This window comes from Canis lupus, chromosome 30, assembly GCF_011100685.1.
Source record: "Canis lupus familiaris isolate Mischka breed German Shepherd chromosome 30, alternate assembly UU_Cfam_GSD_1.0, whole genome shotgun sequence".
NCBI classification, from domain to species: domain Eukaryota; kingdom Metazoa; phylum Chordata; class Mammalia; order Carnivora; family Canidae; genus Canis; species Canis lupus.
In genome coordinates, this window is record NC_049251.1 from 1,699,941 (window position 1) to 1,725,235 (window position 25,295).

Here is a 25,295-nt window from a genome sequence, read left to right on the forward strand (position 1 = left end):
TCTTGTAAACTTCTACTATGGATTTTGCAGCCCACATCCATGCTGCACAGGTTTATTTTTCAATAGTCCTCCTTTCTTCTAAAACATCTTGTGGCTTGGAGAATCAAGAACTCCCTCACTGATGGGGGAACATCCTGAACAGCTGAGTAAGGAGCTCAGGAAACCCTCTCTCCCACAAAATAATGATAGAATTGGGCAAAACCATCAAGAACAATTGTTTTAGGACTCTGGAAACTGACCAAAGGCATACAATAAACTGAGAAATAATTTTTTTCAAAAAATTTTTTTGTAATGAGCCTTGGTAAAAACAGTAGGAGTCCATGGTGTTTCAGCATAAAGCTGTTCTCATGCCTTCCTCCAGCTTTAGAACAAAGAACAAAGAAATTTTAATAAGGTGGGGCAGACCATAAGGTAGGCCACACACATGTTCAGGAAGGACTGGAGAGGAACCTAACTATCCACTCATCTCTGGCTGAATGTGAGGTTTTGTGCAAGCAGAAAGCAAAATCCAGGATAAACACTTGTAAGAAATACTTATAAGGCAAGCAGGTATGCCTGACAAGAAATACTAAGGGAAGTCCTTTGGGCTGACAGAAAATGATGCCAGATATAACCAGAATCCACATGTAGGAATGAAGAATACTGGTAATTATGTAGGTAAATATAAAATATGGTATAAATATATTCATTTCTCTTTTGTGATTATATTTTAAAAACCCAAATGGAAAAAGAAAATAATTATAAAACTGTATTGCCGGGATTTTAACAAAGGAGGATATAATATGCATGGCAATATTATCAGAAGGAGGAAGGTGAGAATAGAATATCGGAGCAAAATTGCTTTACTTGTTAAGTTAGTATTAATTTGAGGTAGAGTCACAAGTTAAATACATACCGAGTTTCCCAGAGCAACCACTAAGAATATAACTCAAAAAAGTAGTGAAAAAAAAAAAAACAACCAAATATCTCAGCAAAGGAATTAAAATGGTAGACTAGAAAATATCTAACAAGAAACAAGGCAATAAAAGAGGAAGAAACAAAAAGAACATGAGATATATAAAAATCAGATAGCAACATGGCAGACATAAATCCAACAATAATTACATTATCCATAAATGGATTACATGCACCAATAAAAGGAGGAGACTATCAGAATCTTCTTTAGAATAAAAGATTCAATGTATGCTCTCTATAGGAAACAGTGTATAGATCCAAGGACACAAACAGGTTGTAAATAAAAGGAGTGAAGAACTTATACCATGCCAACAGTAACCATAATCTGCCATGTGAGACCTCTGGAGTGGCTCTACAAAATAGACTTGAAGATAAAAAAATGTTCATAGGGAAAAAAGGGAAACATTTTCTAATTATAAAATAGTCGGTTTATCAGGAAGATAGATTTATTAGGAACATATAGCCACCCAACAACAGACACCAAAAATAAATGAAACAAAAGTTGAGAGAACTGAAGAAGAAACAGGTAATTCAACCGAATGGTGAGAGATTAAACACCCTATTTCTCAGTTAATGTAATGTCTTCTAATGTAACTATGTCAATAAAGGGCAAAATCATATGATGATCTCAAAAGACAAAGAAAAAGAATTTGCCAAAATCTAACACATTCAAGATAAAAGAAACCTCTTACTCAACCCAATAAAGGGCAACTATAAAAACCCTAGAGTGAACATCATTTTTATAACCCAAGAAGGAATATTTTCCCACTAAGATCAGGAACAAGACAAGGGTGTCTGTTCTTTCCACTTTGATTTCTCATTATAGTGGATGTTCTAGCCACTGAAATCACTGAGGGGGGCAGAGAAGAAAGGGCATCCATATAGGAAAGGTAAAAAAAAAAAAAACTTTGTTTATTCACAGATGATATGATCCTGTATGTACATAAAGAATCTACACCAAAAAAAAAAAAAAAAAACAAAAAAACCAAAAAAAAACAATAACAACAACAATCCACTAGAATAAAAATTTTTGGTTAAATCACAGGATAAATGATTGATATTTAAAAAGCTCAATTTCTATTCCTTCAGCATTATGTATGCAGTGAACAATCTGAAAAGAAATTAAGAAAACAATTCCATTTGTAGTGGCATCAAAAATACTTAGGAATCGATTTTACAGAAGAAGCCTAAGACTTAAACCCTGAAACTGTAATATCTTGCTGAAAGGAATTCAAAAAGAGTAAATAAATGCAGAGATATTACATATTCATGAATTAGAAGTTTCAGTATAATAAGATAAAAGTTCTCCCCCCAAATTGATCTAAAGGTTCATGCATTCTCTATCAATATCCTGGCAGGCTGTTTTGCAAAAATTGACAAATTCACCCTAAAATTTATATGGGAATTCAAAGGACCTAGAAAAGCCAAAATAATTGAGAAAAAGTACAAAACTAGAGGATTCACTCTATCTGATAACAATACTTACAAAGTTATGTTCATCAGGACAGTGTTGTTTGGTATAATGACAGGTAGATAAGCTGGTAGAATAGAATTGAGGGTCCAGAAATAAACCCTTAAATTTATGGTCACTTGACTTTTGACAGAGGTGTCAGGGCAATGTGATGGGGAAAAGGACAGCCTTCCCACAAATCGTGCTGGAACAGTGAGGTATCTATATGATCCATTAAAAAAAATTTCAATTATTAGACCATATCCAAAAATTGATTCAACATGGATCACAGACCCAATGCAAGAGTTTGAATTCTACAACTTTCAGAAGAAACACAGGAGAAAGTCTGGGTGACTCTGTGTTGGGCAAGAGTTCCTAGGACACTCGAAGGCACAATCCAGAAACAAAAGTTATATTAAATTAGACTTCACCAAAATGAAAACTTCTGTGCTTCAAAATACATCATTAAGGAAATGAGAAGAGCCATGAACTTAGAGAAAATATCTGCAAATCAATAAAAAACTTGCAACCGGAAGATACAAAGAACTGTTAAACTTCAGTGTGAAGACAAACCATCCAACTAAAAAAAAACAACAACAAAAAAAACCCAACCAGGCAAAAGCCTTGATTACATTTGACTAAAGAAGATATATGAATAGCTAATAAGCACATGAAAAGATGTTCAAAATCATTAGTCATTTTGGAAATGCAAATTCAAACCATAACAGCATACCACTTCATAACCACTAGTGTGTCTACAATCAAAAGTCAGACAATAGGGATGTGGAGAAATTAGAACTTTATGTATTTCTGAGTGGAATGCAAAATGGCATATCTTCTTTGGAAAGCAGGTTTTCAGTTTCTTAAAAAATTAAGCATACCTAAATGTCCAGTGGTGGATGAGTGGATAAACAAAATGTGGTACTTATATACACTGTAAGGTTACTCAACCTTAGAAAGAAATGAAATTATGACACATGCTACAATATAAGTGAGCCTTGAAGACCTTGTTAAGTGAACTAAGCAAGGCGCAAAAAGACAAATTTTATATGATTCCAGTTAAATTAGTCAAATTCATAGAAAGGTTGAATAATATTTATCAGGGGCTGGGGTGGAGGTGGAGAAGAATGAGGAGTTATTGGTTAATGGGTATGGAATTTCTGTTTGAAAAGATGTAAAATTTCTGGAGATGGGCAGTGGTAAATCTGAATTTAGTTAACATCATTAAATAGTACACTTAAAAATGGTTAAAATGGTAAATGCTATGCTTTGTATATTTTATCATAAAAATATAAAAATGTTAAACAAATTACGTATGACTTTGCAATCCCACTTCCTGGTATTTATCCAAGACAAATTGAAAAATACATATCCAGAGATTTTTACACAAATATTATGGAACCAATACTGATAAAAAGCAAAAATAGAAAAAGCCCGTGGTTCCTCTACTGACAAACAGAATGTGAGTTGTATCTATACTTATCTCTCTCTCTAGACAGATCTCTCTCTATAAGCACATGTGCACACACACACATATATACAATTATATATATATACATCTGTGTATGTGTACATGAGATATTCATACACACACTCTTCTGCAATATAAAGGAACAGAACCCCATTACATGGGGGATGAACCTCAAAAATGTTATGCAAAGGGAAAAGGACAGGATCGAAAGGCAATATATTGTATAAATTAACTTATAAATGTATTAAATTGGGACCAAAGCCAGATGATTGGTTGCCTAAGGCTGGGGGTGGAAACTAATATATACTGCCATAGGCATAAGGAATCTTTTTGGGTGATAGAAATGTTTTAAAAGTGAATTATGGTGATGGTTGCACAGCTCGGTAAACTTATTAAAATTCACTGAGTTCCACACTTAAAAAGGAAGAATTCTACAATATGTAAATTATAACCCAATAAAGCTGTTTAAAAATGATTTTCCTACTGTCAGGTACGTAACTCCCACTGACTTTCTAAAGTAATAGCTTTATTAAAATATAATTCACATATTACACAATCATCTATTTAAAGGGTACGATTCAGTGGCTTAATGGTTTTGAGTATATTCATAGTTTTGTAACCATCGCCTCAATTAATTTTAGAACTTTTTCATCAGCTTCCATCAAAATCGCATACCCATTAGCAGTCACTCCCCCTGCCCACTACAACCACTGTAGCTCTAGGCAACCACTGATCTACATATTGTCTCTATAGAACAACTTATTCTGGATATTTAATATAAGTAGAATCATACCATAAACAGCACATATCAGTATTTCATTCCTTTTTATGGACAAGTAATACTCCATTGTATGAATATGGCACATTTTAGTAATCATCAGCTGGTCATTCGGGTTGTTACCACATTTTGGCTATTATGAAGAATGCCATTTTGAACATTTGTACACAAGTTTTTGAATAGACCTGATTCATATCTTTTAGGTATATAACCTAGGAGTGAAACTGTTGGGTCATATGGTAACACTATGTTTGACTTTTTGAGGAATTTCCAGGTGGTATTCCAAAATGGCCGCAACATTTTACATTCCCACCAACAGTGTATGAGGGTTCCAATTTCTTCACATCCTGTCTCACACTTCTTAAGTCTTTTTAATTATAGCCATCCTAGTGGGAGTACAGTGTTCCCTCACTGTAGTTTAGATTTGCATTTTCCTCATGGCTAATGGCATTGACCATCTTTTCATATGCTTATTGGCTATTTGAGTATATTTGGAGAAATGTCTATTCAGATCTTTGCCCATTTTGTAAATTGGTCCATATGTCTTTTTAAGGTTGAGTTGTAAGAACTCTTTATTCTAGATACAAGTCCCTTATCAGATATATGACCTGAAATATTCTTTCCCATTATGTAGTTTTTTTTTTTTTAATTTCTTGATGGTGCCTTTGTGGTAAAAAAAAGTTTTTAATTTTTATCTAGACCAGTTTGTTTATTAAAATATTTTATTTATTTTTTCATGAGAGACACAGAGAGGCAGAGACACAGGCAGAGGTAGAAGCAGGCTCCATGCAGGGAGCCTGACATGGCACTTGATCCCGGGTCTCCAAGATCACGCTCTGGGCTGAAGGTGGCGCTAAAATGCTGAGCCACCCAGGCTGCCCGATCAAGTCCAGTTTATATGCTTTTTGTTGCTTCTGTTTTTGGTGTCATATTGAAGAGACCATTGCCTAAGCCAACATCATAAAAATATAAGCCTATGTTTCCTTCTCCTGGTTTTTAAAGTTTTAGGCCTTACAATGAGGTCTTTGATCCACTTTGAATTAATTTTTGTATATGTATGAAGCAGGGACCACTGACTTTTAAGTAAGACACATGGGCAAGGTTTTAGAGAACTGAGAGGCAAATAAATAAAGCTATCCAACCTCTAGGGTAATGGTTCTGGCAATAGTCCAGACTTCATGAAAAATTCATGTTTGCACATAGCTATCTTTTCTTCATATACGAAGCTATTTATTCTAATATCCTTTCTCTGAAGAAGGGGAGCAGGTCTGGACATCATGTGACATAGAAAGGAGGAAGTACTTTGTTTAGGGATCACAGGAAGCCAGTGGAATGGCTGACTCACAGGCCTTGGTTCCATTCTGTGGTAGTAACACCTCATTGTCTACTTTCCTTTCTCTTTTCTCTGTTTTGGTAATGGGACGCCCTCAGTGGTACTGGGAACACAGCATACCAATCAGAGGTTATAGCTCTCAATCTCTGCAGCTAGGTGTAGTCATGTGATTGGTTGTAGCTAATAGAGTACAAGAACATGTGACCTACTTCTAGGTCATATCTTTAAAAAAAAAATTGCTTACCTTCTATCACTTCCTATTTCTTCCCTGTATCAACCCAGCCCCCTACCCACCATTTTTTTGTTTGTTTCTCCAGTAAAGACCTGAGAAATGGTGCTAGTACAAGCTACTTTTGATTATATAGATGAAGAAAACATACAGTGGTGTCAGTGAGTTGAATATTAGAATCCCCTGGGGAGGTTTAATTAAAACCTGATGTTTGAATCCTACCACAGGGATTCTAGAGATCTCTCTTTTAAAGCTTTTTTTAAGGTTTATTTATTTGAAAGAGAGAGAGAGAGAGAGCACGTATGAGTGACAGCAGGGGTGGGAGTGCAGAGGGAAAGAATCTCAAGCAGACTCCACATTGAGCTCCAGTCTCACAACCCTGAGGATCATGACCTGAGCTGAAATCAAGAGTGGATGCTTAACCAACTGAGCCACCCAGGCACCTCCTCAACCACAGAAATTCTAATGCAATTGGTATGAGATGCCATTTAGGCATCAGGGTGTTGAAAGCTCTCCATATGAGTCTAACATATGGCCCAAGGTAAGACCTCTATTCCAGGACAATGGTTTGTCAATTTTCACATGCTTCAGTATCAACTGGAGCACCTATCAAAACACAATTTCCTGCAGTCTTACTTCCCAGATGTCTGATTAGGTCTGAGGTGAAGCCTGAGGATGTGCATTTTTAACAGGTTCCCAGGTGATGCTGCTGTGATGGCCCACAGACACCCTTTAAGAAACTGTAGATCTCAGAGCAGCAAGATAGAAGGAACCTGAGCCTCAGCAGCCTGACCTTGCCTACCCTATACTTTTACTAAGAAGAGAAATAAATGTATCTGGAACTGCAACAGCAACTTAGCCTATACCCTAACTAACACATTGCTTAGATCACAGTATTCCAACAGGAAAAGTAAAGGTCTAAAAAACGTTTCTCATTTCATGCAAATTCACACACACAATTTAAGCCCCCTGGCTTTAGAGATATTTTCCTACAAAAGAAGGATGGCTTGGAACACTGCACTGTTTACAACAGAATCCATCTCTCATGGTAATTGGTGAACACAATCCACCGGGTTCTGCTTTGGCAGCATTATTTAGGCATTGAGGGGATTATGATCCAAGCAGGCAGTTCAGTTACTTTTCCCATTTAAGTCCCAGCCATAGGTGGGTCACCCAAGGCTTTTAACACAAATCCACTTGGATCAAAACCATAGCAACCATTCTGAATGATGTAGAAAGCTTTTCTAAAGAGCACAAAATAGCACAAAGGGTATAGATCCAGTTCTCCCCTCTTCACATACTAGTACAAAGGGGACTTAAAGTGCTTCAGGCACTGTTCACTTAATTTTTGGGAGGAGATCTTGGGTATTTGATGACATCAAACTGAGCCCCAATGGGGCTTCAGCACTTGTTGGGCAAAGGGTGAAGCTGGTAGGAGGTCATTTACTGAGAAATAAGATTCAGTCTCAAGCTTCTCTGTGGTAAAACTCTTTGCCGGTTTTTCATAATTTCCTGAAAACTTACGGTATTAAAAGGGGGCGGGTAGGTGGTATTGGATGGCTGCAGAGTAGAAACTAACAGATAAAGGGAAGGAGGCTCTGTACCTTACAAACTGGCTGAATAAGGCGGTCGTGTTCCGGATGATCCGAGCAGCCTGGGACTCCTCACGTTGGCATCTCTGCAGTGTTAACCCATCATCCATGTGGCCTTCCTGATGGAGAATGACCTACCCACAGAGCAAAGGACACCAGGCCCAGTTACACGTTACTCCATAGCTGGACAATCAACATTTCTTGCAGTATTTCCCTCATCCCTCGTATTCCTTCTCCCCAACTGTGTTTCCCTGCGTCTGCTTGAAAATGGGACATTAACAAAGTTATTTCGCCCATACTCCTTACTACTGACATATGAATCATTCCTGAGACACAGTGCTTTGATGAAGGTAAAATTTTATGTGCCTCCATGGTATGAGTTACAGTAAATTCCTTAGGCTTAGACGGCCAATTTGAAAAGGTAAAAACATATAACAGATTTTTCTTTTGAAATGAATGCAAAACTTTACCCTTGGAAATGGGAAAAGTCACTTTGTTTAGAGCCTTTTACCTCTAGAGATAAATTGAGGGAAAAAAGCAAGTTAAAGAAAAACCCTCCACTGGGATCAGGCTTGGATTCCTCTCCTAAAGGACAGCTACTGTCGACCGTAGAACTGAGGAAGCAGCTCAGTGTAGTAATTTACTTCTTATGGAAGCTAAGGAGGGCCTTGGAAGGCACCGGTAGTAGTTGATGTGAGTTCTAGTCCTACTCTGTGACTTCCCAGCTGTGTGATCTCAAGCAAGTTTCTTAACTTCTCTTTGCTTCACCTTCACCATCAAATGGAATTGTAGGGTCGTTTGGAGGATTAAATGATTTACATATAAATTACGTAGCATGTTTCCCAGAATCTAGGAGCTCCTCAGTGAATGTGTTATTAAAGGGTAGTATATTACTGATCTCAAATCAGTCATTTAAAAGCTAAGAATGCATACTGATCACAAAGTGACATCAAGATACAATTTTTCAGTAGGGCTAGCTGCTTTGGATACGGAGGTCAGTTTTTTTTTTTTTTTTTTTTTTTTTCCCCCTTGAAAGGGTCAAGTGCATGTGGATATTAACTGGGATGGCTTGAATCTAGTTTAAGTCAGAGTTAAATCCCTATTCAAGTTCCTGATAGGATTCTCTCTTGAGGTGAGTTAAGTGAAGAGAGACCATCTGTAGGTCCTGGGGTGTTGGGTGGGAATCAATGACATAAAACATGTAGCTCCAGCAAATATGTTTAGAAAAAGGGTTTCTGGTCTTTCTGGATTTTAGCTCGAAGAAACTTCTTTTCCTTTCCACATAAAAATCTCTTACTACTTATTCTTCTGAAATTGTGTCCTAATATAATGAATTCATAAAGGAAGTAGAATACTGGCTTGCAAAAGTTTATATTCAGTTTTGACAAAAGGCCTTGTACCCCATCTGCATGTTGTAGCTTAAGTGTTAGCCAAGGACACTCCTCGTATTGGATTCACCAGCTGTTTCAGAACCATTGTGTCAGAACTTCTCAGCAACTGTTTAACAACGGTGCACTGAACATTGCCACTAGGTTTACTTTGGCCTCAGTCCCAGTGTTTGGGTCCCTAAAGACCAAAATCCTTAGATTTTGCTTGTTCAGATAACACATTCAAACTGGTCAGCCAAACACGAAGTAATGACAAATGGGGGGAATGCAGCTGTTAGAACACTGTTATTATGTGCCCTATTGATCACTGCAGCCCACTTCTTTTTCTTTTGGAGGATTTCCATAATTTAAGAGAAAACAGCAGAATCCCAAGATGGGAATGGGAAAGAAGATGCTTCCTTTAAAGTGAGCTACCATTAGGTTTTTCACGGTGTTTATTTTCCATTGGTTTTTCTAGGTTCCTGTTTTGTTTTATAAAATCCTTAATATAGATTTGAAAATCCTTTTTATTTTTAGAAAGAAACTTAACCTGCTCCTCACAAAATAGAGCAGGGCAGCCCTGTCAGGGGCCAGACATCATGACATCATTTAGGGTTTCCAAAAGGACCTACCAAATTCACATGTACATTGCAGTTGTTAAATGAATATACAGACTATGGTCCTGGAAGAGAAAGGCAGGGAAATGGGAAACTACAATTATGAAGAGTAGAGAGAAAATAAATAACAAGCTACACTGACTACATTAGATAAACCCAATCCCTTCATCTATAAACAATGATCGAAACTGGATAAAATACCAAAAAAACAAACACACCAAAACCAAAAGCATGTGAAGGCTTAAAAAACCAGGGCTCCCAGGACAGGAATGGTAAAGATCCCAGCTAGAATGTGAGTGTACTACGTGAGCCACAACTTGGTCTCCACTTGCCCCTGAGCATATTTACTGAGTTACAGCACCAAGGAATAAAGTTTTGTGTTTGCTTCATTGGGCTGGAGAGACAGATGAGAGATAAGGTCAGCCAGCGTTTCCGGGACTAATGGGGCTTAGGTTCTTGAGCAGAGGAAACTGTAGAAACATGAACCAGAAATTCTATGCAATTTCCCCTTAAGCTGACCACGAGTGGGCTGTGAAGCCAGGATAGCAAACAGAAAGCCTACAATGCTTCTCTGGTGGAGAGCAATGCAGCAATGTCAAGAGCATGAGAGTCCTAGGGAGGCCAAGGTTAGGGTTTAAGGTCCCTCAGGTTGAAACAGCCCTTGAAAATTTAATAGGCTTTCAGTTAAATCCCAAAGATGGGATTAAATCCCAAAGGGGCTCTACTCCAGGAGTATGAACTACTCCTGGAAATAAGGGCAACCTGAAGATAGATGCCCAAAACCCATCTATCCTACTGGCATATCAAAAGAAAATTAAATCCTCTGTAGAGTACAATAATATCATCTAGAGTGTCACAGTTTTTCATAGTTTTGAAGGTAATAATGACATTTAATGAGGTGAAATTTGTGGATCTTGGCTCTAACTCTGGATGGGAGGAGACACACTAAAATGACCTTGTCAATGATGCCCTGGTTGTCGAAGTTTTCAATGCGTTTTTTGTTTGTTTGGTATTTTATCCAGTTTTGATTATTGCCTATAGAGGAAAGGATTGGGTTCATCTAATCTAGTCAGTGTAGCTTGTTATTTATTTTCTCTCTACTCTTCACAATTTTAGTTTCCCATTTCTGGATACTTTCCTGGTATGTTTTACTTTATACAAAAGTAAGACATTGCCTTATTGTTTGCTCCCAACATCCATTCTTACTAATAGCTAGTACTTTCTATCACTTTCATAGTAGGCTGATAAACCAAGCTACAGTGTACAATGGCTTCTAGAACCCCATTCTAGGCTGCCTTGACTACCATACTGGTACTGGTAGAGTTTTTCCAAGAAAAACCATGCCCCTGGCATCTATTTTCTGATTCCTGCCAAAAGAAACTCTATTACAGCAACTTTATGGTGAAAAGACATTGTGTGTATCCAAGCCAGTTTCTCACTGCACCTCCGCTGCAGTGACGGACCTCAACTCGGAGTATACTCTCTGTAGATACAGCATCAATGCACGGTATCTCCTCTTTCTGCATGTTGGTTCCTGTGGGCTTGTCATGCAATCTGCATTTTCTCCGTAGCAATTCTATTTAGTCTCTATATTATGAAAATCACACAGTAACTCGATTATCCACTTAAATAAAGAGGCAATGGTGTGAATAATCCAACGGTATGCCACTTCACATTTTAAAGTGTGTTGAACGCTACCCCCTCCTCACAGATTTGCCATGTATTTAACTTTTTTTTTGTACTGAATACTGGGTCAAAACAACTAATTAGGCAGTACAATCTGTCACAGAGTAATTCTACAGAATAGCAAAAATAGTAAGAAGTAAATCTACATCATGTTCGCCTGGTTCTCATAATCACTTTTCTTGCCTAGTTGCTTCTAGTTCAGTATAAAACAGTTCTGGGCACACTTCCTGACTCCCACCTTTCTCTTCAGAGGTCCAAGGCGGGGGTTCTTGGCATCTTGTGCTTTGTAGGTCACCCACAGACCACTGGCCATATGCTGGACAAAGCAGATGGAATCTCCATACTTGATTTCTGGAACACCCATGCCTTCTATATCTCGTTTGTGACTGGAATCCAATTTCTCCTTGATTTCCTATTTCACAGAAAATGAAACACAGGCATGTCTGATTAAATAGAAATGCAATATACACAACAAATCACTTATGCAGAATTTGTAAGCCACAGAGCCCATTACCAAAATCTTCATGACGTGCCCGTCCAAACCAGGATTTCGGAAAGACTTGTTTCCCTTATCTGCTGTTAACTGTAAAGTAATGGATTCCAAGGTTCAGCCACTTTAATAATTGCTTAAATCCATGGGGAAGGGAGGCAGCTGGTAGGATTTCTTTTTAATTCTGATATGTATCCATTATATTTTCTATTTTCCTCATCCTCACTTAGGCCCCTTAATAATAATCAACACTTTACTGGGCAATTACCTTATTTCTCAAGTTGTATCTTCTGTAATTTTAAAGCTTATCTGATACAAATTCTCTGACTCAAGGCTAAAAATGTGTCTGTTAACATCATATAAATGCCTTTTACAGGAATCGGCAGAAAAAGCCAACCCATGGATCAGGTAAGGGTCACTGTCCCACAGATGTAATGGGGTAATCAGTGTACCTTTCTTTCACGGCCTCCTCAGGTGTGTGCTGAAATCAGTGGTTTTCATTCTTCAATGGCTACTGTTTTGCTACACCTTTCCTCCAGGATGTAAAAAGGAGTTACTTTGCGTGTGGGGTGTCCACTTGGGGAGAGGCTGAGGTGCTTGGCACAGAGTGAGTCAGGATGCCAACCTGGGGTGCACAGTAACCTGTCCCCTCCTCATTAATCAGGGCCTCTGAATTTTTTTACTCCACTTCCATTTCTTCTCTACATCTTGCATTAAGTTGCTCATTTGTAAGTGCTATTAGCTAGACAGCATTTTGAATTTTTTACAGAATAAAAAATGTAGCATGCTGTTTCCTCTGCTTTTGACCATTTTACTCTCCTGATGATAGAGCAACAGCAGCACACGTACTGAACTCTTACCATGGGCAAGGCAGCGTTCTAAGTTCTTTACATGTGTCAACTTTTCAAAACAGCTTTGTGTGTAGCTGAAATACTATCCCAGTTTCTCAGAGAAAAAATGAAGATATAGAGAGATGAGAAATTTGCCTGAGGTCGCTTAAGAACTAGTGAAAGAGCTAAGATTTTAACCAGGAAGTCCAGCTCTAGAGACCATGTTCTTCCACACTGCTCTAAACTCCTACTCAACCTTCCACACCCAGTTCAGAGGCCACCTTCTCTGTGAGGGCAGAGTAATCTCTCCTGCTGTACTACCCCAGCACACTCATTCCTTCACTGAGTACTTAACACATCAGACCATAAATGTGTTCATTTAAGGACATTCTCCTTTTGCCATGCTACAAAAGAATCAAGGGCATGGCCAGATTTCAATTACTTTTGGTTTCCTGATTCAGAGAATCCAGGGCCTTTCAATCACGTAATAAACATATGTATGTATATACATATATACACATATATGTGCATACGTACATATGTATATATATATATAATTTTCTCTTTCAAATATATTTTTCTTTTTTCTTTTCTTTTTTTTTATTTTTCTTTTTTTAAATAAGATTTTATTTATTTATTTATGAAAGACACAGAAAGAAGCAGAGACACAAGCAGAGGGAGATGCAGGCTCCATGCGGGAAGCATGATGTGGGACTCAATCTTGGGACTCCAGGAACATGCCCTGAGCCAAAGGCAGATGCTCAACCACTGAGCCACCCAGGCGTCCCTCAAATATATTTTTCATTTCAGTTCTGATTTCTTTTCCTCCAAACCTTCAAAATAGCAAAGTTAATTATTTTGTGCACATTTACAGGATCATCTTGAGCAATGTTAATACTTTACAAGAAAATTCTTATTTATTTATTTATTTTTAAAGATTTATTTATTTATATATTCATGATAGACATGGAGAGATTGAGAGAGGCAGAGACACAGGCAGAGGGAGAAGCAGGCCCCATGCCGGGAGCCCGATGAGGGACTCGATCCTGGGACTCCAGGATCGTGCCCTGGGCCAAAGGCAGGCACTAAACCGCTGAGCCACCAAGGGATCCGAAAATTCTTATTTTAAATGTGTGTTGAAACACTGACTGGATTTTTAAATATGATATTTCTCAAAATGAACATTTCTAAAGGAACTTATCTTTGATTTTAAGACAAAAGCCAATGGGAAATAGAATTTTATATATTGGGACTTCTTTATAGGCAGGTGGTCAAGACTGCATTCATTTCTCAAAACAATTCACAAGTGTTCATTTCAAAAATATCCTTAGTTCTGAAGACACTTAAGCTGGTAACAGGACTTAATATATGCCAAAGTTCTCCTCTCCAGCCTGTTCTCTAAACCACTAACAATGCAGCATAAGAATACACATTACAACTGTTAAATATGAATAATTACACTGATTGCCAAGAGCTCACAGTTAAAATAGTGCATGTTCCCAAATTGTCAATGACTATATTCACTTCATTTTCTCAATTTTGTTTATTTAAATATGACTTTGCTAAAACAAGAGAAATACTAGGATCTATTTTTCTAGTGCCTGAAATCAATAGATCATTACTGTTTATAGAATGGGGCGTTTCTTGATGTCTTTGCTTTTACAAAACAGCAGGCACCCCCAAAGTTCTATGTTGGTCACTGCAGTGGCACTTTTTCTTTTTTAAGACTTTATTTATTTATTAATGAGAGACAGAGAGAGAGATTGAGAGAGCGAGCAAGAGAGTGGCAGAGAGAGAAGCAGGCTCCATGTAGGAGCCTTACTTGATCCCGGGTCTCCAGGATCAGGCCCTGGGCTGAAGGCGGTGCTAAACCGCTGAGCCACCTGGGCTGCCCTGCAGTGGCACTTCTAATTAAAGAGAAAAACAGGAGCAACACCAGGAGAAATTAAGACATGGAGACAAACCGACACTAAAGCCAACTCAACCCAAACTTAAACACCACCAAGGATCTACTAAGGAAATGAGAGTGGACCATATGGAGAAGCCTGATTCAGCTGATAGCAGGTTGGTAAGCTTCTGACTTGAGCATGAATAAACGCTTCCCTCCCTGTGTTCAAGTGTATATGGCACCATATGCACGTACTCCACTACTAGAAATGGACTCTTCCTAAATGACAGGGCTAATCCAATGACTCCCTTCTATTAACTCCCCAATTCCTAAAAGACACATTTTTCATTTCTAAAATTCATATATACCATATGCTTTAACCAAATTGGACTATGTTCCTTTGCTATATCAAGGTTCCCTTCCTCCGGGCCTTTACCGATATTACACATTCTACTTGGAAATCCCCTATTTCTTCTCTGCATCTTTACATTTCATCCATCAAACCCTACCCAGACCCAGGTCTGCATTTTCTCTGATCTTGTGGCATTTTCCTTCTCCTCTCTCAAGGCTCTTTACCATCCTTTGTGATATGATTCCTTTGCTGGCATGCTTCTTGTCCCCTACTAGATTGAATATTCTCCAAGGGTAAGACTGGGATTTGCTTGTCTTTGCTTAAAATAGGTTGCAAATAATTTGCTTTTGTTTTGTTGGTCTGTGGGCATCAATTTGTTTATTTCCATCAACCCTTCCTATGTTAGATGATGAGCCAATTCTAAAAAGGAATACGATACTTGGTATTGAAGGGTAATCACCATCATCATCTCCTGTCTCCATGGAAAACTTACTTAGGAGATGGTCATGACCACATCACAAGTGTCAAATAAATATCTGTTTTAGATGATTAAGTTGCTGCTCTCCAGAATGATTTACGATTTCTAGGACAAGGAAGGGAACTACAACTAGTGTTTGTCTAGTGCCTACTTAGAGCAAAGTATTTTGCTAAGTACTCTATAATAGCAACACCATCAATGAATTTACCAAGGACCCACAAAGTGATATGTATTATGCATGACACTTTAAGAACATTTTCTCTAAACCTTTTAATGGTTTATTTTCATTTCTCTTACTCTATAGATGACAAACCTGAGGCTTGCAGATTTGAGTAATTTGCTCAAAGTTCTGTAACTAAATAATGGAACAGAATCCAAATTCAGGGTAGTTCCAAAGACTGTCATTTGAACATAATTTTTTGATTGGTCATCATTAGCACAGTTAAACATTAATTGTACTAATGTTTCAGTTGTTTAAAGGCTATTAGAAGAAGAGGTTGAAAGATTGAAAACATATGTCATTAGTCTATGAAAAAAATGGCTCTGGGCTCATAAAAAATTTAGAAGTTCTACATACAAAGCAATAGTGATAGCAGGGTCTATATTCAAGGTACAACAGGAGTTTGGGGGAGAGAGAATTCATTGTGCCTAAGAGTTAGGGATGATTTTATATAAGACTGACACTTGATGTGAGCTTGGCTAGGAGTCAGAAGTGGGAAAGAAGAAAGAGGACTGCATTCTAATAAGATGGGTGTAGTGTGGCAAGGAGAGAGGTTCAGGTCTGGGAAGGAACTTGAACAACAAGGAATCTGGACTTTGCACTATACATATGTTTTTCAAATTTGCAATATTAACATACTTTCTCTGGGACAAGAAGACTTTGAACAAGTTCTTTATCTTCTTCTGGAGTCAAAGGGAACATTAGGGCTTATATAATATAGGTTGTTGGGAGTCCTACAATAAAAAGCAAACAACAGAAAAAAAAAAACCTGTTGAACTCTGCATAATGCAGCGAGTACAGCCAAATTTCTTTAAAAAAAATTCATAAGATTATTTTTTGGAACACCTCTTGGGAAAAGCTAGTGTTGGCAAGCCACTGAGAATATTAAAAGCAGAGGGATAACATAGGGTTGCATCTTAGAATTGTTCCAGCAGCATTGTGAATTACAGATTGAGAAGAAGCAAGGCTAGAGGCAGGTGATTTTTAAGCTATGACTTCAGCATCTAGCATATCTGGAATGGAGGGTCTCCTAATTAACATTTATTAATTAGACTGAAATTTGTCATTTGACACACTGAAACTGCCCGTGTTCACAGAGGACAACAAAGTACCCTTCCAACAGACTTAAGAACCCAAAAATGTTTCAGGGGAAAGTTAGACATGGGAAGGTAAGACCCATTCATGGCTGCTGATAAGCCATCAAGAAAGCCCTGGTTTGTCTGCCCCTTCTTAGGTGTCTCTGGAGAACCCTTGAGAAATAACCACTGGGTTCACTTCTCCACAAATATAGTTCTTTTCTAAATTTCTAATCTAGAGTATGAGGTCTTAGAATGGTCTTAAAGAAATCACACACTGCAGGACATTTCTAGGATCCTGGTGGGGTGGGGAGACACGAAAGCTTTCTGCTGCTCATTCGTGCTGGGGGACCAGACTCATCTGCATTAGGGAAGGCACGCTTCTCCAGTGGGCTCTTTCCTCCATCTTTCTCCTTCAATTCCTACAGCATCCGTCTAAGAGAGGAAGCGCGACTGCCATTTCATGGATAAGGAGACACACTCTCAGGGCATCTCTGGTCTCACTGAATCCTCACAACAACCCTTTAACACATACTTCTTCACTCCCATTTTTTAGAAAAAAGAGACATTAAAGTAAATAGCAGGGCCAGGGTTCTCATTCAGGTTTCTTCTACTTCAAAGCCCAGGGTTATCCTTGACTACTTCTCTATTTGGTCCACTTTGAACAATAAAGACTTAAGAATAATTGATTTAAAATTTTAAAATGCTGTGTAGACGGTCAGAATAGCTAAAATTAATAACACAGGAAATAACAGGGGTTGATGAGGCTGTGGAATAAAGGGAAACCTCTTACACTGTTGGAGGGAATGTAAACTGGTATAACCACTCCGGAAAACAGTACAGAGGTTCCTCAGAAAGTTAAAAAATAGAACTACCCTAAGATCCAGTAATTGTACTACTAGGTATTTACACAAAGGATACAAACATACAGACTCAAAGGGGCACCTGCACCCCAATGTTTATAGCAGCATTATCAACAATAGCCAAACATAGCAAGAGTCCAGGTGTCCATCGACTGATGAATGGGTAAAAAAGAGGTGGTATAAATATACAGTGGATTATTGCTCAGCCAGCAAAAAGAATGAAATCTTGCCATTTGCAGTGATGTGGGTGGAGCTAGAGCGTGTTGTGCCAAGTGGAATAAGTTAGAGAAAGACAAATACCATATAATTTCACTCACATGTGGCATTTAGGACAAAACAGATGAATGTGTGGGAAGGGCAAAAAAAGAAAAGGAGAGGGGGGAGGCAAATCACAGATTCTTAACAACAGAGAACAAACAGGGTTGATGGAGGGGGGTGGGTGGGGGATGCATTAGATGGCTGATGGATATTAAGGAAGCATTTGTTATGATGAGCACCGGATGTTATATGTAAGTGATGAATCACTAAATTCTACTTGTGAAACCAGTATTACACTATACATTAACCAACTAGAATTTAAATAAAAATTTGGAAGATAAAACGATGAAAAATATAGTTTATTTGAAATGAAATACAACTGTTGTCTCTAGATGTTTGAATCTCAAGGTAAATGTTTTCTCCTTTCCCTTTTCCCTATTTCCTCTGTACCCTTCTCCATCCCCAGCTGAGAACTCCGTGAAGAAGCAGAGCAAGCAAGCACAGAGTCAATGTTTTCCTAAGGGATGTCCCACGAGCCCTGCTGCCATCTTGATTCCAGCTGCCAGGAGCTGCTAAGGTTAAAGGGCACATGAGGCCAGTCTACAAAGATGCCTTCCGTGCACAGCAGTGAGAGCAGTGCACAGTTTTTAAAAGACAGGGAAGTCATGTTTGGCCAAGAACACAGTGCTTAGCACATACTAGATATTTGATAATTGCTGACTCAATTGAATGTCATGTTTTTATACACCGAGGAAAAATTTCCTCTAATTGGGAACAATGGTAGCCCTACATCCTTATGCAAAATAGGCAAACTTTGAGATCCTATCTGAACCATTGAAGACTTATGGTATAGTCATTAAAAATAGCTATAAAATAAATGGCTACATGTGCTAAGGCTTGATATAACATTACTAATTCATTCTTCCCTGAAGGCAATTCAGCACTCTGAAGTGATGTGGAGACATGACATCTAAACAGATAATATTTACTCTGGCATGGCAATACTAAATCACATTATCTGACAACTCTTGGTGAATGGCCTTGCAGTGTCAAGACAATGGGAAAATGATGCGAAATCAGGTTCATATATATTTGACTTAGATGTTCAAAATAATGAATCCATCTCCTAGAATGTTGATAGGGAGGGTATTAGGATCCAAAATGATTACGCAATGGTGACAGGATACTTCTCTGAAAATGATGGGGGTTAAAATGAAATGGATTTGAGGTTATTTTAATGTGTGACCACATTCGTGTATCTCTTGAGCAATTTCCATACTTATCACATGTTACATACTGTGCCAGGTGCTGGGGTACAACAAGGGGGGGCCTGTGTGGTCCTTGCTATCTAGGGGCTCCCAGTCCAGTGAGTGATGGCTATTACGGAAGCATGAACAGGGGCCTCTTGGAGGACCATGGAGGAGCCCTCCTCCTATAAAGGGCATCTGACAATTGTCTGGAGGGACGAAAAGGAGTTCATGAGTGGGGATGTATAGGAAGGGTAAAAGGTATTCTAGGTATAGGTTTAGCAATGAGGAAAAAAAAAAAAAAGAACATGTTCAAGGGCTGATAAATATTTAGTAAGCCAGAGCTCAAGGCAACTGTGACCAAGTGACATAGATAGGATGGAAAGAAAGGCAGAGGTCAGATCTTTGCCTCTTATGACAGATTTCAAATAAGGGGCAACCAGATTAAGGACTATATTCAAGGTTTCACAGAGAGTAGATGGGAGTCAAGGCCAGATTTAGGTGACCCAGAAGCCATCCTCAGACTAAAGAAATAAGGTGTGATGCTGTAGTTCAGAGGCAACTATACATCCCAGACCTCCAGTTGGACTTGGATTGCCCTGCTGAAGGAGAGGGATAAAGATCGACCAAGACAATTCTGCTTACTAGCTACATGCCTCACATACTTGCTTAAAGAACTTGGTTTGATTCCATCTGAGCCAGGCTAGACCAATGACTGTAGTGCATTAGTGCCACCCACCTCCCCTGAAGGCTCCGTCACACCCCTGTCCCTGTTTGTGTGTATAAGATTTACATGGTACCTGCCACTTCCTCATAAGGGCAGCCTGCTAATGATATTAATACGCACCTGCAGCTGCTTGGCCCCACACTTAGGACCATGCAGTCCCAGACTAACGCAGCCACACAGGAACACAGAGCAGGAAGCCCATTGGTGCCAAGTGACTCACAGCCTAGCTAACCCAGTGCTTCCCTGATCACATGAGCCCCAGAAGTGCTTCACCAGAAAGTCTCTCTGTTTTCTAGATGCTCCAACATTCAGAGAGAATCAGGTGAACACCCCCATTAACCCTAGGAACAAAGGCACAAAGGACACAGGATCTCCTCCCTCAGCCTTCCTGCTGAGTCCCCCCAATCCCTGTGCCACCACCCACCACCCAGATCCTGAAACGGTATCTCAGGCGACTCTCTGCCATCTGCTCCATCATGTAACACCTGTAATAGGCAAGAGCTAGCTAGCAAGATGACTCAATACCCACACACTGTGGAAAAATAGAGCCCAAAGTCTCTTTCTGCTGGGAAACCTCACTGCTTCCCAGTAAGGGCTAGCACCCTGGGGTGTGCCCTTTAGGAGGAGAGTCTGCACCAGCAAGGTAAACATATATACCTGGAGCCCCAGAGTGATCAAGGCATTCCTAGCATTCTTTTCCCAAGAGCTCTTTGGATTACATATGGCAGAGTGATGTATTTTCCATACATTCTTGCTCCATACTTTCTCCATACATTTGTGCAGCTTCGCAATCTAAGATGCCAGATGCTCCACCCACACCATTATCCTAAGAAAGCCCTGATTTCCTGGGTGAACACAGCCATATCTTGGCCTGCCGTGGAGCCTAGGTCATTTTAATTTCAGTTCCTTCCATGTTGAAATGAACAGAGCTGGGCTGAATACTGCTGCACTGGGAGTTATTTAAATCCTCTAACATAGTGACTCCGATGAAATGTAACAACATTGCCAAGTGCATAGGACAATGTGACTCATGGGTGACTTTTACAACCAGCTCTGCTATGCTGGCTGTCACCATGGTACCTCGATGACTCTCAGCCATCAGCTGCTTGCCTCCATGTGCGTAGAAATGAGGGGACTTGGGGAGATAAGCAATAGGCCTTTTGTGCTCTGAGTTATGCAGAGTTTTTAAAGCCTGACTGGACATTAAACATAGGAGTCTTAAAAAAAAAAAAACAAAAAAAACAAAAAAAACAACAACAACAGTTGTCTAGGGTGCCTGGGTGGCTCAGCCTGATAACCATTTGCCTTTGGCTCAGATCATGATCCCAGGGTCCTGGGATTGTGTCTTGTACTGGGTTCCCTGCTCAGCAAGGAGTTGGCTTCTCCTCCTCTCCCTGCCACTCCTCCTGCTTGTGCTCTTGTTTTCTGTCAAATAAATAAAATCTTAAAAAAACAAAAACAAAACCCCTACCAGTTGTCTATATATACATCAAAAAGCAAAGCTACATGTTTGTGGTTTAACCAAACTACTGCATGGCCCGCTTTTAACCAAGGCTGGGAATGAACGGGTGAGAGCTAAGAGAAGTGGAGAGAAAAGACAACCTAGGGAATGGATGAGGACGGTACCGGTGACTTTGTATAATATAAATAACTGCAAGATGAGGTCATGTTCAGAATTTGCCTTCTCTGCATTTTTCTGGAAGAAACCGCTTCCTTGATTCAAACACATTGTAGCACTGAACTCATGCCTCCACGTTTTTGTTGTCTTATAGGACTGAAGCATATGCTTACAAGTGTTAAAAAAAACTTAGAATATACTAAACAAGAACATCATCTTTTATTAACCTCTGAACAACAGTGTCTAATTTCCAATTCCATCTCTTGTAGTCCCACTTTCTCTGAGGCACAGTTTTGCCTGGCGGTTTCAGAGCTTTCATTTTTTAAATGAGGTCAAAGTTCACTTCCTCACACTTTACCTTGGAAGCCCGGAAAGAGAAGGCTGTGGACTTGGTGTCCGACTTTGCCCGGTCCTGCAGTATAAGGCCTTGGTCCTCTGTCAAGGCCAGGTAGTGGCCTGTCGTGAGATGCCGGAGTCGGAAAGCCTGGCCCCATCTGATGTTACTGCCACTCCAACTGTCCAGAGAAAACAGACAAGAAACTCAGTCTACTTCAGTGTTTATCCTGGGCTTTCTACTGTATGCCAGCAGACTGATAATCCCTCTGTGGTTTTTCCCTAAGGGACAAGATACTAGCCTCCGGGCTTGCTCTAGGATTTCAGGTCTCCTGACAACTCAGCATGGTACTTCTCTTGTGGCTTCTCTTAACATCAACAAGGAGGCACCCTCATGCCCTGTGGGTGGGAATGCAAACTGGTGCAGCGACTGTGGAAAACAGTATGGAGGTTCCACAAAAAACTAAAAACAGAACTATCCTATGATCCAGTAAATACTACTACTGGGCATTTACCCAAAGAATATAAAAATACCAAGTCAAAGAGATAAATGCACCTCTAAGTTTACTGCATTATCTACAATAGCCAAGATATGAAAGCAACCTAAGCATCCAACCACAGATGAATGGATTAAAAAGATATGGGTGTAGGTATTTCTAGTATGTTCTTCTGATCTACACACACACACACACACACACACACACACACCAGGCTACTATTTAGCTATCAAAAAAGAATGAGATCTTGCCATGGATGGATCTAGGGGGTATAATGTTAAATGAAATAAGTCAGAGAAAAACAAATACCTTATGATTTCATATGTGAAATTTAAATCTTTTTAAGATTTTATTTATTTATCAATGAGAGACACAGAGAAAGAGAGAGAGAGAGGCAGAGACAGGCAGAGGGAGAAGCAGGCTCCATGCAGGGAACCTGATGTGAGACTTGATCTGGGTCTCCAGGATCAAGCCCTGGGCTGAAGGTGGCGTTAAACTGCTGAGCCACCCGGGCTGCCCCTCATATGTGAAATTTAAGAAGCAAAACAAATGAACAAAAAAGACGAAAAAAAAAAGACTCTTAAATGCAGAGAACAACAGGTGGTTGGTTGGAGAGGAGGTGGATGGGGGATGGGTAAAATAAAGGGGATTAAGTGTACACTTATCTTAATGAATACTGAATAACGTATAGACTTGTTGAATCATATTATACACCTGAAGCTAATATAACGCTGTATGTTATTTATACTCCAATAAAAATAAAAGGAAAAAAAAAAAAACCAAACACCAGTAAGGAAGATGATCCTGGGATAAGTCAGCGATTTAATGTAACCAGAATCCCAAGCTTCCAATTTTTCCTTCACTCCACTGAAGTTTCTTGAAATTAAAAGACAACAAAACAAAACAAAACCCCAAAAAGAATACCTTCCAAGGGAAACTCGTTTCTGGAAAAGCAAAGCCATCCCTACTGTGCTATCTCAACTCAAACATTTTACTACCACAAAGAAGCCTATCTTCAAGGGAAATGGTAGAAATATTTATGCAACTTACACATGGCAGGGAGAGGCAGATAATAAAGAAGCTTGTGTGCGTGTGTGTGTGTCTGTGTATTTTTGTATTAGAGTGTGATACATTCTGTGGAAAGAATGTAAAGCAACGCAAGATGATTTAGATAATGGAGACCTCATGTTGAGTGGCAACCTTTTGATGGTCCTACATCTTAATGTTGGTATTCAACACAAGTTACAGTAAGAGTTAAGGGAGAAATTATCTACTGAATAATTTGTAACTCATTGTATTTTAAGTTAGAAAAAAATCTCATGGCTAGGTCTCTGGGGAAATAAGCAACCATAACTGGAATTATATATACATACCAATTTGACTTTTTAAAAAAGTCCATTAAGCAAGGCTTAACATCCTGAGAACAAGAGGATGACAGGGCAAGCATTTTAACAGGGCTGGAAAGAGAATAGAGATGCTCTAGCCCAGGTACCAAGTAGGTGCTCCTTAATACCCCTATTCTTTAAACCAGTAATTTCCAAAGAGTTTGTCAGCAGAAAATGTAAATGCATCTATGTGTGTGTGCAAGTTCTAGCGTTTTCTTCTGATCTATGATAGGCTATCTTGAGGACCACCTTGGGGGCATACATACACCCTCACCAGAGACATTTACTGTGAACATATGTTCAGAGAGAGAGACTGAGGCGAGAGCTGACAGGAAGGGCAGAGAAGGAAAAGCGAACAGCTGGTCCTCCTCCGTTATCCCAAGGGGTTAGTTTAGCTCTAGCCTGATGTGCAATCCCTCTCAGAAAAATGATGACCCAGAGCTTACTGGATGCCCCCTTGTAGTCTGATGTTTGGAGATCACGTGTTTTCACTCACGCACACAGCTCAGCCTCCTGTTTCCTCCACCCGGATACACTATGACTCCTGACAAGTCCAGTAAATAAGGTTTCCCTCATAGCTACCTTCCAATGAGGCTTTAATATTCTCTATCTCGAGTCATTACACCCACTAGTCTGTCATTTAAAGCTAACATTCCACTGGAGTCAACAAAACTACTGAGAAAAGGGACATTAGCTGGTTTCAGAGAATCTGTTTAAGAACACAAATGGGAGAAGCAGCTTGGTGGCTTTCATCAGACATGGCCAAGCTTGCCCCTTATAGACTGGCCACCACAAAGGAGCCAGGAGCTGGGGGCTGGGTTCAGGGCAAGAAAGCCTTCCAGTTTCAGAATCAAAAGAGAAGTCTTAAAGATACCCCACCCAACCCGTGTGTGTGTGTGTGTGTGTGTGTGTGTGTGTGTGTGCGCGCGCGCGCGCGCGCGCGCATGCTCACGTGTGCACACTTGTGTGCATTGCTGTTGTTTAAAAAGAAAGTCAAGAAAATTCCAGCACTTACCTCTGCCACGGAACTTTTGAGAGTTTGCCAGGTGATGTAGAATAAGTGAAATATTTAAGGAAGTGGACAGTATAGGATAATAAGATGATCTTAGAAGGAGCAGCACCCTGGCCCTCCATTACCTTATCCGAAGGGGTTCCACTCTCCACAGAGATCTGGCTCGCGTCCCAGCTCCCCCAGCTTCATAGAATATCCTCCTGTAAGCAGAGTTGGAGATTAACTCCTCTGAGCACCACATTGATCAGCACTAGGGAGGCACAGCTCCCCACAGAGGCTGTTGGGCCCTTGCTGCTTTTCTAAACCCTCACGGAGTCCGCAAAACAGAGAGCAAGAATCAAAGAGATGTGCAGTCTCCCACTCCCAGGCTCAATATTGAGGAGGAAGAAAAGGCACTAATGGGGAGGGAAATGCTCACCACATACAGATCACGGGCACTCATGGACCATCAGAGGTAGAACAAAAAGGATGATTTCCATTTCCACACCGGGAATCAAAACAGCCTAATCCCCTACCATCAGAGCAGATGCTCCAATTCTGTTAG

General features: G+C 39.6%; 1 protein-coding gene across 3 annotated transcripts in view; it reads right to left on the bottom strand.

Moving 5' to 3' along the window:
• RYR3 (ryanodine receptor 3) overlaps positions 1 to 25,295 on the bottom strand; it is a 518,005-nt gene that overhangs the window by 248,926 nt on the left and 243,784 nt on the right. For all 3 annotated transcript variants that reach the window (XM_038579912.1, XM_038579911.1, XM_038579910.1), the window contains exons 9-12: positions 24,877 to 24,951; positions 21,883 to 22,039; positions 11,716 to 11,889; positions 7,820 to 7,941 (exon numbers count right to left, since the gene is read on the bottom strand). In XM_038579912.1, coding sequence (XP_038435840.1) covers positions 7,820 to 7,941; positions 11,716 to 11,889; positions 21,883 to 22,039; positions 24,877 to 24,951 — 528 coding nt within the window. The remainder of the gene's footprint in view (positions 1 to 7,819; positions 7,942 to 11,715; positions 11,890 to 21,882; positions 22,040 to 24,876; positions 24,952 to 25,295) is intronic.